At 39.6% G+C, this 14,558-nt stretch overlaps 1 protein-coding gene across 1 annotated transcript in view; it reads left to right on the top strand.

Annotated features, from left to right (window-relative positions):
• Window positions 1-14,558, top strand: part of LOC138031348 (uncharacterized) — a 49,092-nt gene that overhangs the window by 6,188 nt on the left and 28,346 nt on the right. Inside the window, exons 2-7 of the mRNA XM_068879054.1 lie at window positions 1,177-2,819; window positions 3,567-3,612; window positions 5,240-5,480; window positions 6,391-6,740; window positions 8,084-8,316; window positions 8,912-9,207. Coding sequence (XP_068735155.1) covers window positions 1,177-2,819; window positions 3,567-3,612; window positions 5,240-5,480; window positions 6,391-6,740; window positions 8,084-8,316; window positions 8,912-9,207 — 2,809 coding nt within the window. The remainder of the gene's footprint in view (window positions 1-1,176; window positions 2,820-3,566; window positions 3,613-5,239; window positions 5,481-6,390; window positions 6,741-8,083; window positions 8,317-8,911; window positions 9,208-14,558) is intronic.

Genomic DNA, 14,558 nt, shown 5'->3' with positions numbered 1-14,558 from the left:
GGGTAGATTTATCCATAATTTTTGGGCGCTTTTGATAAAACAATTATTTCACTCGCCTTTGTTGGATATGAAATTATTATAGCCAACTAAGCACTACGCGCCTTGTGGAATAATAATAATAATAATAATAATAATGTTAATTACTGAATTTGGAAAGTGGCAAACCAGTTGGATTTGTTTACTTCTTTGTATTCACTGTAAAGCAGATATAGAGGAAAATGGAATTTTCCTTCAATAATGTCATCATACATCTAATGGTGTTTAGACGCTAGGGATAAAAGGCACACGTTGGCTTTTACGACATTTTCAATCGATTTGAATAATTGTTTTTGGCTTAAAAAATAATTTAATGAAAATAAGAAAATGGATAGGGTTTGTTCGACAAATTATAGTGTGTTTTGGACAAAAGAAACTGCGTATTAATAATGCAACACAGATCCATGATCCCAGATAAAGTGTGTGTTTGAAGTAGTTTATAAAATTTTGTGCGAATATTGTTCAGAAAGGTCATTACAGAGTTAAATCGTTTCATTTTCTTAAAAAGAAATCATTAACACTGAGTCCAAAATTCATGTATCTTAGTAGTCCATGCATGCATAAAAGAAATAATTATGCTTTAATTGCACCTTTCAAATGAATGTAGAATACCCATTTGAATTTTGATTGTAAGAGCGAGGTAAAACAGATAATTCCAGAAATACACGTAATTAAATGCAAGCCGATCTTGATAATCATCATCATTAAGTGTTCCCTTGTTCTTCTCTGCGATTTTAACATCACTCGTGTCTTGGAATACAGACAATGAACGGCTGAAAGTGACTCCCAAACGCTGATCATCATCTGAAATCACTAGCACTTCTCTTATTGTGAGAAACCGGTGGCAAAGTGCTTAAATCGAATGGGACACTTTGTGTTAGATATCGAAACTGGGTGTCCATTTCTGGACATATAAGTGAGGCAACTTGGTTGCGGTGTTGATAAGGTTTCAGTGATTGTCACCACCGACCATATCTTGAAAGAAATGTTATGTTCATTTATCAGTGTGTCAATGGACATATATTTTTTTTCTTACACTGGACAACTATCGTTCCCTTATCGATGTTTTTTGTTGTCCAAAGGTGATTTCCTTGAATCTTTTATGTGATGTTTGTATGACTCTTTGCCTCTCCACTCCAGGCTCACTCTTTCGTGCTCATTTAAAGTGTTGGGAATCCTTGTATGTCCGGGACCAAGACGGGCCTAGTGAGGCTTTTAGAGTGTTGGAACAAGCAGCTAATTCTCTTGGGAAAGTTCAAGATACAACTACGGAGAATTTCACTCTGACCCAAGGGTTGTACTCGTATTTCGAAGGCGAAATCTATTATAAGAAATCTGATTTCAAGAAAGCACTGGATTGCTTGCAGTTATCGTTAGACCTTATGGAAAAGCTGCCGGAAGTTGATGACATCCTTTCCAGGTGTTATAACGCAATGGGTAATTGCTATTACGGCCTCAAAGACCTCACCAAGGCCCTTGAGTTTTACACCAAGGCTATAAAGATGACAGAAAAAGTGTTGAAGGGTGGTGGGTATCATTATAGCGTGCCGGTTTACAAAAATCAAATAGGCACTGTTTGTCATGGTGAAGGCAATTACAAGAAGGCCGTTGAATACTACAAAGAGGCAATCAGGCTTTTTGAAGAGCTTGAAATGTCAGGTTATGAGGACGAAGCCGATTTCTACGGGAATCTTGCGAATGCTTATCTGTGTCAAAGAAAATACAAGGAAGCGATGAAACCAGCTGACAAGGCCTTTGAAATACGAAGGAAACGTCTTGGAGATCATCCGGATACAGTGCGAAGCATTTTCCAGCAAGGCGTTATTCAGGCAAACCTACAAGAGCCTGAAAAAGCGTTAAATTTGTTCCGGAATGCTTGGGAAATGGAGAAATCACTCAAACCTGGGAACCATAGCAAGGTTTGGAAACAGCTTATTGACGGCAACATTCGCCTGATGGCGAAAGGTAGTCAGAAGACGGAGTTTAAGAAAGAGGCTTTGGCGTTTTGTCAGCGTTTCTGGAAAGAGGAGAAAGAGAATTCGCGGTTTAGCTTTACTGAGAGCAACAGACTTATCATTGACACTGTAGTGGAGCTTTTGGGAGATATTGAAGGAGAGAGAGATGCACAGCACGAGTATGAAAAAGAAAAATTGTGGTTTTATGATGGATTCCAGAATGAAACCGAAAAAGATTTTTATACAAAGTTCGATACGGCAACGGACAGTAGAAAGCTCAACGAAATGTTAAATAATAGAGTTGAGCTCTTGGACAAGATACTTGAGCTCTGTATTCGACTTGACATGCACGAGAATCGTTTAAAGCACACAAGACTTAAGTTAAATTTATACAGGAAAGTTCTTATTAAGGCAAACTTTGTCGGTGTGAAAGGAAACAAGAAACAAATCCTCAGAAGTAAAGTAGAACAACTGTATGAAGACTTAAATGAAAGAGATAGTATCATCGAATTCCGAAAAACCCTTTTGACTTTCTGGCGAGCACAGTGGGAACAAAGGGAAGGCATTAAAGAAACAACGGAGACTATGAGCTCATTGGCCAGAGAAAAAACAATAAGGGGTATCGTTCAACTATGCTTGGACCTTAACGAAAAGGAGCTTCTCAGAAGGTGCGCAGAGGAAGCCTTATTATTTTATGAAGAGCTGTGGACGAGAAAGTGCGAAGAAATGGACCAACGGGAGATAAAAAGGTTTCTTCGTGACATTAAAGCTTTGGCTTCATCGGCGGGAGATTATGAAAGAAACCATCGCTATCAAGATGTCTTGCAGGTTAGTTAGTTTACCTATAGTAGTAGAAAGACAATGAATTTAAAGCCTACCCAGAATCTTTTGGTCTAGTTATCTGGGCGCGCATGGACCGACTTTTTCGAAGCAGGGAAATACAAAATTGCTAAACCGAAGTAATGAGCACTTTTTCTTCATCGAAAACCCTAATTTGAACAAGGTGGCTGTGGAAAAAAACTCTGCTTTACCACAAAGCCATGAGAAAATGTAGCACCAACGGGAGCCTGCATAAGTGCAGCAGCAGTGTGCACAAGGGCAAGAACATTGCCGGGTGCTTTTTCAACATTGCTGCAGACGGAATCCACTTTGGCTCTGTTTAACTGCTAGTGCGAGCGCGAAATTTGTGTGACATTAATTAGTTTTACTTCGTAAATAATCAGTTTTTGTATTATGTTATTGTATTATCTGAAATAATCAACATTGAGGCGAGTTTTCGCCGAGGCTGATTTAACTTGACGAGGCCGTGTTCATTTATATAGATACCACAAAAACCACAAAAACCTTTTGATATACATTGGTTGGAGAAAACAATACTTCAACAAAATGATGGAAAAGGTCGACCAGCGTACATTGCTGTTGAACATTGTGTATTGCGCACGCATCTTGCATATTAATATGATAAATTGTTGGCAGCTAGTCCATTTTTTAAGAGATCGCACTCATTCCCATGATTAACTGGAGGCTCTTAGCAAATTAGATTCGCGTTAAAGAGTATATTCTTCATTTTGACAGAAATTCATGAACACCGGGAAAAAAGCAGTCACCTTGGGACCCAAAGGTATTCCTTAACATTTTGGAATATTTTTTCTTGTTAGTATTTCGTACCACTTGAAAGGCCATGATAAGGAAAGAATTCATTACCTGCTGATCATTTTAAAAGATAAAGAATAAATGTAATTCCGAGTAAATTCATTGTGTCTATAATACAGGCAACAAATGCAGAGAAACGTTTACGTATAATATTTTGATATAAATCTGTATCATCTTCAGACTGAGGTGACCAACAAGTAGCAGAAATTTAAATACTATAATTGGTACATTACAAACAGAGTTCTGTTCGTTTTGCTGATGTACAAAGAATTGCCACCGGGGCAAGTGAATTCATATACGACATTAGATTGACTTAATGGCGGTCTTCTGTTTTATTCGGATGTCCACATTCGGGTCGACTAGACCTCTCCGAAGCTTACGCTTAAGTTTCTTAACAAGCTTTGTTGTTAGGTCACCGACGAATGGGATGGTAAGCCAGATAGTTGAGCCCTGGTCGTTCTGGAAGGTGTAGTTGGTACTATGATCTAGAGCCCTATTCTGTGCGTTCGTAGTAAAGCGATCAATTAATAAGTTCGCAATACGTTTAGGGAAACCGTTCCACGATAAAAAACTTTCTTATTAGCTTGAGCTCGGTTTTAATTTTATTAGGAGTGCAGATGCGGTGTACGCGGCAAACAGTGCTCTAACCCAACAAATCTTGTGTCGCCAGGGAACAAAACTTTCAAAATTAGTGTAATGTCCAGTAATTATGTCAAACGAGAAAAAAAGAAAATTCGTACTCGCCTCGAGAAGAAGTTTCAAAACCTACTCGCGGAAAAGCAGAAGAAGAATGGAATACAACCGAACCCCAACAAGCTTTAAATTTCTGCTACTTGTTGGTCACCTCAGTCTGAAGATGATATAGATTTATATCGAAATATTATAAGTAAACGTTTCTCTGCATTTGTTGCCTGTATTATAGACACAATGCATTTCCTCGGAATTACATGTTTTCTCTATTAAGAGAGACGTTTGATAAGTTTTTGAAATGTCGTTGTTACATTGGAGAGTGCTTACTCAAGATCATTTTGGCAACGCTAAAAACTGGCAAATGTATTTGTGAATAGGCTTCCTAGTACGGATTGTCGTGGGAAAAAGGTACTTTGACGATTTATATTTTTGAAAAGTCTGCCATCGGATTATCGCGGCTTTTAAGCTTGATTATGGTCATGTGCCTGAGTAACAATGGTCTTGATATTTTTCAGGTACAAAGTAAGGAAACGGAAAACGTACATAGAACCACAGTAGCATATTCACGACCAACATATGTCATAAAAGACAGCTAACTAGCTGCACAGAGATTTTGATGAGAGTGATAGTGTTGAGGAAAACCCAGTTTGACATTGTAACGGCAGTTACGCGAGTTTCCCTTAACTTGTGAACTTTCTTGGATTTTTTTTTTTGATTGATGTCATTCATTAGCTATTTTCTTGATTTTCAAGTGGTTTCTCTATTTTGATAGCTCCAAAAAGTCGACTTTATTCAAAGGTCAAGTAACTGTACGCCCTAATTTTATTGTAAAATGGCCAATTAGTCTTTTCTTTAATTTTTATTCATCTTTCATACGTTCCTTTCGTTTATGTGATAACCCCAAGCACCCTTATTTAAAGAGGCCACCACGACACAAGGGAGTGCCAGTGGAGAGAAAGATGAAGAAGAAAGCAAAACTGTATCGGGAGAAGAAGACGAAGAGATAGAAGTAACCGCTGAAGAATCTGCGGAAGACCAAGAGGACGATTTAACTTTTGAGGAGGAAATCGAGATCACATCTGAGGATGAAAATGAATACTCGAGTTCCGTTGGAGAAATGGATGAGAGTAGCATTGTTTTACACAGGTAAAGATGATTTCTAGAATTTGAAATCACGGTTTATCATATGCCATCAAAATAATAAGGCAATCGCGAAGCTACACCGTTTACTTTTGAAGGTGGTCGTCAAGCTAGGAATATGCAACATTTACCCGCAATTTCGTTAAATGTCGTCCCATCAATCAACATCTCTTGACCACATCGCTAGTTTTGAGGAATAAGGTCGACAGCTATGGAAACTTCAACATTAGTCAGCAAAAGTTGGCCAAGTTTGCATAACTTGGCGAACATTCTAGTCTTTTTCTTTGAAAAATGTATGATAATGCATAGTTAATGTCTGGAGAAGGTTATGGAAACTGGTGAGTTTCTGTGTTTCATGGGTTTTTTTTTTGCTGATTTGGCTGCAATACATGGCATTTTTGCAATTATCGTGATCTTGGTACTGGTGATGGATTTATGTACGGCACATATCACATAAAGTCTCATGACGTTTTATAATTGCCTAGTTTTACAATACTCTTAGAACTGGGGTCTCCCCTACTCTTCACGAACAGTGGGTTCTGTAACGACCCACGGTGTTGCGGATTAACAGGAAAGGTTGTGAGATGGGGCCTACGGTTTATAGTACTTATCCGAGAAGACTTAAAAGTCTAACCATCTCCAGGTGAAATCACAAAGGTAGCACTTTCTGATCAGTTTTTTTTAGACCCTGAGAGTTGTTCGGACTGGGTTTTTAACCCGCCAATCTCCCACACAAAAGTCCGACGAACGAGTTAGGTTCTCTTCGTATGGGTTAATCTCCTTGGGCGGCATGCAACGCTCGCCTCACCAAGGTTCTTTGGGGGAGCGTTGCATGACATCCAAAAAAACGGCTGCAAAGGAGACTAGGTGGGTACGTGGACATAGTGGGCCAACTTTTTTGTTTGGCATTTTTTAGAGGAAACGTTGTCAAAGAAGGGAGACGGTGGGACCTCAAGCAATTTGCCTTACAGGTAATCTTCCCTCGAGACGCAGTGCCTGAAGACAGAATATTGACCCTTCTCAGATGGAATCCTGCTGCTCGTTGCCCGCCTCTCTTTCACCATGAAGCCATCGTTAGCGATGTCATTGAGCTATCAGTAGTGGACAGTCCGGGGATTCTACATTTCAATAAAGCTGTCACAATAGTTATTCCACACTGTGCTTCAAGTCTTAAGGGTTACGAAGTGGTGATTAAAACTTTGATCAATACTGAAACTAATGAGTGGGACGATATTGTTGAAACGGAGGATTTGCGAACACTGGATGGTGAGAATTTAATTCAATTATTTGCTATTATTTTTTGGCATTTTAATAAAGTGGGTTTTGTAACATGACCCAAGTAGCAGCAGAAGGCCTATGCTACTCTTGGCTTAAAGCGGACAGTGTGTTTTGCTTTCACAGTACAAATTTTGCGTAGAATTTCTTCCATGTAAAATGTAGCTTGATTGTAGAAAAAAAGTTACTTCTACTGCCACTGCCACCACCACTACCACTGCCACTGTCACTATCACTACCGCGCACCGGTGGCTCAGTTGGTTGAGCACCGGGCTGTCACGCGGGAGGTCGTGAGTTCAACTCCGGCCAGACCAACACTCAGGGTCTTTAAATAACTGAGGAGAAAATGCTGCCTTTGTAATTACATCTGCAAATGGTTAGACTCTCTAGTCTTCTTGGATAAGGACGATAAGCCGGAGGTCCCGTCTCCCAACCCTTCAATGTTCATAATCCTGTGGGACGTAAAAGAACCCGCACACTTGTTGTAAAGAGTAGGGTATGTAGTTCCCGGTGTTGTGGTCTGTCTTCTGTGGTGTATCATGGTTGGTAGGGTAAATGCTCGGAGATATTAGCTACACCAAGCTACTCTAAAAATCCGAGTGTAAATAAAGATATATGATATGATATGATATCACTACCGCTGCCACTGCCACTGCCACTGCCACTGCCACTGCCACTGCCACTGCCACTATCACTACCACTATCACTGCCACTCGTGCTACCACTGCCACTGCTACTATTACTGCCACTGGTGCTACCACTGCCACTGCCAATGCCACTACGACTGCCACTACCACTACCACTATCACTGCCACAGCCACTATTACTGCCACCCGTGCTACCACTGTCACTGCCACATCCTCTTTTCACTACCGCTGCCACTGCCACTGCCACTATCTCTACCACTATCGTTGCCACAGTCACTATTACTGCCACTGCCACTGCCATTGCCATTCACTCCACTGCCGCCACCACTATCACTGCCACGCTACGATAAAATGAGGGAAAAGAACCACCATCCCGCGGATGACTCATATCATAATCAATTCAGGTATCCAGGCCTCAGTTGTTTAAAAGGTGGATAACGCTATCAACCGGATAAATCACTATCCAGCGGATAAGCACTAGCAAAACCAATTGAGTTATCCAGTGGATAGCGCTATCCACCCTTCGAACATCTGGGGCCAGTACTGCTAGCATTGTTCACATTTTGAACAACCCAGGCCAGTTTGAGCAATGTAACTGGAGAGGAAATGTGCTCACTACCGCTCAGTGGAACATGTCTCCATTCTCTGCGGTGGCCACAAATCAACAACTAGAACTTTTTTTTCCAGACATTAAGGAAGACCACACTGACCCTGCTGATGTTTCAGACTTCCTCTTTCCTGTTGCTATCAGTAAGATAACGCAATGTTCAACATTCGTAGTGGTCTGTCGTCTAAGATCGTATAAACATACCATCACAAGTCAGGAAAGCGAACTGGTGTGGCCTGAATTTCCACTTGCGAGAATATCTTTTCCGCAAAATGCCGTTCCACAAGATGAATCAGTTGAAGTCATTGTCAAGGTTAGCCTGTCACGCGTTTCCATTATCCATGTTTAAATCGAAATTTGTTATTCTAGAGGAATCGAAAGTAAAAGTTAAGCCTATCAACGAAAGGAACCTCCAAGCATTATTCAGGTTAATACAAACTTTTAACTTGATTGGACTAAGTTAAGGATGCGTTAACAGTGGAACTTTAAGGAAAACCGCTCAAACTAGAGATTTTAAATTCAAAAATACTCAATTAGGTTTTGGTTGTTGAGATTATTTCAATTAAGTCGAATGTATTTCAACAAAAGATACTTGTAATTACAAGGCACTCGAGCAGGCCATGTTCGCCTTCCCTTCTCTTTCAAAACCTTCTCTTTCAAAACCGCTCAAACTAGATATTTTAAATTCAAAAATACTCAATTAGGTTTTGGTTGTTGAGATTATTTCAATTAAGTCGAATGTATTTCAACAAAAGATACTTGTAATTACAAGGCACTCGAGCAGGCCATGTTCGCCTTCCCTTCTCTTTCATTTGTATCTCTTGTGAGCGTTAAAACAAAAGCAATGTCGAAAAAGCAGTCTCCTTTTCATTAAAAGTTGCTGTATGAACATTTCCCAATTTCCCTAGCTTCAAGAAGTTTCCCAAAAATTGTTCAAGAAGAAGCAAATTTTTCCAGGACCGATACTGCGAATATCGAGTCCAAGAGCAGTTGACTTTCTGAAGCCTGTAACCATCCAGATTCCATTGTCATTGGGAAAACATTACAGGAGAAGAGACATCGATATGTCAATAGTCCGTGTTCGAGTCCTCTTCAAAGAATCAAGCTCCGAAGAACAAGACTGGATTGAAATAACAGACAAACTTGAGACACCTCCCACATTTGATGAAGATATCATCACTTTTGAAGTCAGGCACTTCTCAGAGTAAGTTTTAAAGTGAGAGCGTTCTGTTAGGATAATTTTCATTTTGCTGTTGTGCTTGGGCCAGGTTGGTGCCTGTTTCTAGAAAGTCCTGAAAACGTTTCGTGCTCGAAAAGCCGTTTATACCCTTGTTTTGACAAGCTGGTCTTTTCACGTGTTTTCAAGATAGCAAAACGATTGCAAAGTTTAACGACTCCAAACCTCTGCCTTCTGTGGATACAGAGGAATTTGTGATACCCGAAAAGGCCCGAAAAGTTGCGGGACTTTGAGAAACTGAGCCCTGGATTTTGTCCTGTCCCTGGTTTTCTAATACGACAAGAATTTCCTCAGGCTTTTGTTCGCCATCTTGGTAAACATGACTTTAAGGCGATTCCAGACAGTTTCATTTGTATCTCATGAAGAAGCTGGTCTATTTAGATGTATTAACTCTACATAAAAATAACTTTATTAAAATCATTCGAATTGCAATTCCAAAGGGAATTGAAAAGCTCAATGTTACAATTTACAAATGTGAAATGACAAAAATTTAAATATGCACATTATTTTATGAAATATTAGTCAATCTTGACTGCAGTTCAGTTCAGTTCAGTCCCATTTCTTTATCGAGCTTGGTATGAAGCTTGTTTGGAGTCTTTTAATTCTATATTTTAAAAGTGGAAGTCTTCTAGGGTTTTTAAGGAAATAGTTTTTGGTCGTAGGTCTTGGCCAAAGGCTATATAGTTTACTATCAGGATTGGCTACAATCTTGTAAAATTTCATGCACAGGTGTTCGCGTCTTTCCCAGAGTGTAGTCAGGTTCAGGACTTCAAGTGCTTCTTTGTATGACAACTGCGGGATGCACAATACGAAGCGCCCGGCGCTGGATGGCTTCTAACTGATCTTTCAACTTACATGTCAATGAAGAGTGCCGAACGGGGCAAGCGTATTCTAATAAAGGTCTGATAAAATAACGGAAAACAGATCGTAGATCTACTGGGCTCAAGAGTTCTCAGGTCATAGAGTCCTTTGCTAGCCTTGGAACAAATATCAATATGAGTCGACCATTTAAGGTCAGAAGACGCGGCACAGTCTAGTTGACGGCCGTCTACTGTTAAACAATCGTTAGGAATTTGATCATTCTTTAGGAATGAAGTGGAAAATTCCTTAGTTTTAATAACGTTGATCTTCATGTCATTGGACTCTGGCCATTCGGTTATTCAACTCGCCTTGGACAGCTGGTGATTGAGGTGAAGATAAACATAAAACTTCGTAGATCGTACAATCATCAACATATTTATATAACGGTAGATCAGTTCTTAGATCGTTTACCATAACGAGGAAGAAAAGTGGGCCGAGTTAAGTGCCTTGTGGGACACCAGCATGTACATGGTTCCAAGGCGATGAAAAGTTATTAAGATGTACACGTTGTTTACGGTTGTGAGGAAAATCAGCGCACCAATTGAGAAGTAGTTGAGGAACGTTGAGTTCTTGCAGCTTGTGTAGTAAAATATTATGGTCGATGAGGTCGAAAGCTTTGGAAAAGTCAATAAGGCAAGATCTAAGCATGGTCCGTGGAGTTTCTTTTGCGCTCAGCCATTAATAGATAAGGTGAACTAGGGCATGAGATGTTGGCGATTTTTTAACACGACCAAATTGGAATGGATCTAGTACCTGAGGCATTATAATAGCAGCAAACCACTCCAAGACAAAGCCCTCAAGAATTTTGCTCAGGTCAGGAGTTAATGATATTGGCCGATAGTCGGTACTGATAGATGTCGGCCGAGGATATAAGTATGACATTGGCACATTTCCAGAGTAGAAGGACATGGTCTTGGTTAATCGATGAGTTGAAGATGGAACAAATAGGGCGATGGATGATTGATGCAAAATTCTTAAGTATCCAATAAGGTATGTCGTCCGTACTCTTTGCTTTACGCTCTTGAATCGATAGTAATGCTTTCTCAACAGACTCAAAACTTACGACGTAATTATCAGTAGAATGTTCTACCGGGAGTGGGTTGAAACCCAGAGGTTTGTCTATATCACAGGCGACATCGTTTAAACAATCGTTTAACGCCTCCGCAAGGTCACTGTCTTTTAGAGTAACTCCATCAGCGATAATACTGGTCTGAGTTACGGGCTTGGATAGGCTAGACAAAAGTTTGATGTTATCCCACCATTTCTTAGGGTTAGTTTCTTGCATATTTTTGATACTGTTTTTGTAGAATGTAGCACGAGCCTTTTTGCCGAGTATAATAACCTTGTTGCGATACATATTATACTGGAGGGTATTCCTTTTGTCCAAGCGTGATGGCGTTTCTTTATTGCGTCTTTGATTTCCACGGTCATCCAAGGCTTGTCTATGGGATGCAGCTTTACGGAGCGCACAGGTAAGCAAGAATCGATGGCGGTAGTGATTGTGGAGTGGAACATACTGTATTGATTTTCACATAAATTAGCGTGGTATAATGGTGTTCAGTTGACAGCTTTAAGCCTAGAAAAAAAAGCACGTTTGTTGGCTACCTTGCAATCACGTTTCTGTGCCCAGGTAGACGGTAAGCAGGCAGGTTTGGTGTTTGATGGTTTCAGAAGGACGCTAAAATGATCTGATAGCCCAACAGGTGGCAAAAGTAGAGCATCGTCATAATATTTATATAGAGATGAAAAGGCTTGATCCAGAATGTTATTCCCTCTTGTTTGTAGTGAGACAAGCTTCTTCAATTTGAAAGAGGAGCAGAGGTTCTTAGGGGTGAAATGGTTGAAATCAAGGAGAACATAGATACCAGAGTTCGGGTGACTGGCGAGAGACGAATCAATGGAGTGGAACAGGTGCAACCGTAACTTGTCGTTATCCCTCTGTGGAGGATGATATACGGTTCTCAGGATAATCGAATTAATTCTACACGGCAATCGGCTGAGTCGAACGATGAACTATTGGCTCTCTATATAAGGGTCATTAAGGTGTGATAACTCATTGAAATTAAGGTTTGATCCGATGAAAGTACAGATACCCCCGCCACGCTGGTGGTTCAATCGGTCGCGTCGACATGTGGCATGTCCTGGAATAGAGATAAGCTGGTCAGTCACGTTTGATGATAGCCAAGACTCTACGACACTGATCACAAAACAGTTATGTCATGGTTGGGTAAATTCATGTACTTCTATGAAAAGTCAACCTTTTTTTCACAATTTAACTATGAAGATTGTTTTAAAAAGTCAAATTCGATTCATTCCTATTATGCAAGAAATTCTAACACCTTCCAATTACCTAACTGCGGAACTAATACTAAAAAAGAACCCGTTTTTTTCTCCCCAAGGTTATAAGTTTTAAGGTAATTACTTAGTATTGCATTGCGCATCCCTACTGGGCACGATTTTCGCGACATTAGCGCTTGCACATGAGCACGTGCGCATACAAAACGTAAGAGATTTCGCCCAAACTCAACCTGATAGCGACATAAATGCTCCTCTTCTCTCAAACGAGCACGGTGCCGCCCGATTTTTTTTTTCAGGTATTTGCTAGGAACAGTCTAATAAAGAACATATTTGAAGAAGAAAAAAATTTTGATATTAGAACATGAATTTCTTTTGGAAAACAGTTCCGTACTGCGTGTATTTTACCCAAGGCGAGGACTTCAAGCTAACCACGGAACTGTCCCAAAAAGTGCACTATTCCCACAACCAGGGAATCAAAGTCGGCGTAAATAAAGCATTATTGCTGATGTAAATAAAAGAAGCTTTATTTTCAAAATAAAATTTTGTCTTTGAAGTAACCAAGACTTAATTCTGTATGAAGGTGATTCGAATTTTTAACGCAAAAATACCCCATTTTACGAGCCTGCTGACGCGTAAACAAGCACGGTGACCCTATTTTTTTATTGCATTTTTTTAATGTTCATATCATGAATGTTAATTATGCCAAGTTTCCAAAAATGTTTGATAGTATAACAATTTCAAGAGAATTACCTTAAGTTAAGATGCTGATCCGTCACAGTTATTAATTAACGTCACTCTTGCAGTAGGAAAGGAAAGTCTGCAAAACTCAGGCTTTCATATGTTAACTTTGGTCATATCTATATCCTCAACGGGCTCAATATGAACTTGCGTGAGTGCATCTTGTTAACCACCCTGGAACAGATTTATGACGACCACGCCGCAGTTCAAACTAGGAGAGTGAAACATCGTCCATGCGCAATATGGTTCAATGACGAGGTTCGCGCTGAAAAGCGCGAGAAGCGCGTCCTTGAATGGAAATATGAAAAATCCGGTTGCACAATAGAGAATCAGTTATATGGCGATTAATGTGTAAGGTATAATTCTCTATTGGAGAGGCAGAAGTCCAACTTTTCACCCAATGATAATTGAAAACACAGACCGTAATCAGCAATTTGGTACTATTGAAAGGATGTTTAAAGTTAAGAACATTACCCTGCCTACCCATGAGTCTTTGCACGAATTGGTTGAAGCCTTCAATGATGTTTTTATTAACAAGGTTAATGGTAGTTGTGCTGGCCTTCCTACTCCTACTACCTCAACTTACACGACTGAGGAGAGGCAGCTGTCTTGTAGTTTACATGAATTTCAGACTCCCTTGAACACTTCTGTGAATGAGATCGTGTTGTTATTATCTAGCAAGACCTCTAGTGTCGACCCAATTCCTACTTCAGAAGTAAAGCACAAAGTCACTTGATTCTCGTAACGATGTTGTTTTGGTTCTCTTGGATCTGTCGGCCGCGTTTGACACTCTTGACGTGTTGTCATCCCGTTTGCACTGATATTTTGCCTTTGATGATATCGTCTTATGCTGGCTCTCCTCCTATCTGCGTGGTAGATCTCAGACAGTTTCTGTTAATGGAATTACATCATCCCCAAGAAATCTGATTTATGCATGGTGTACCTCAAGGCTCGATTGTTGGCCCGTTGCTTTATACGCTTTTCATAGCTCCCCTTCAAGAGGTTTTTTTTGTTTTTTTGTTTTTTTTTTTTACATTCTTTTTTTTTTTTAATTGTTTTGTATAATGTACATTGTATATATAAGCTCTGTAACTATTTATCTCGGTATTTTATCATTATTATTATTTTTTTATTTTTATTTTTTATTTATTATTTGTTTTAAAATTGCGACTCACACTACTTACAACACTGGTACATCTACTTACACAATTTACAGACATTACACAATTCACAACTACCAAAATCCATTATATTGCCATCAAAACTAGTTAACAATTGAATTGCTTACGCACTACTTACAATACAATGCACTTACAATAATACAATTGCAATACTTGCTCTACAAAACAATATGATTACTTTTTAAACTTGCGATACCAATTTATACACTACTTACAAAATAGTACGATTACAGATGCTAA

The sequence above is a fragment of the Montipora capricornis genome, chromosome 14 (genome assembly GCF_036669925.1).
Source record: "Montipora capricornis isolate CH-2021 chromosome 14, ASM3666992v2, whole genome shotgun sequence".
Classification (NCBI taxonomy): domain Eukaryota; kingdom Metazoa; phylum Cnidaria; class Anthozoa; order Scleractinia; family Acroporidae; genus Montipora; species Montipora capricornis.
This window is presented reverse-complemented; position numbering and strand designations above follow the sequence as displayed.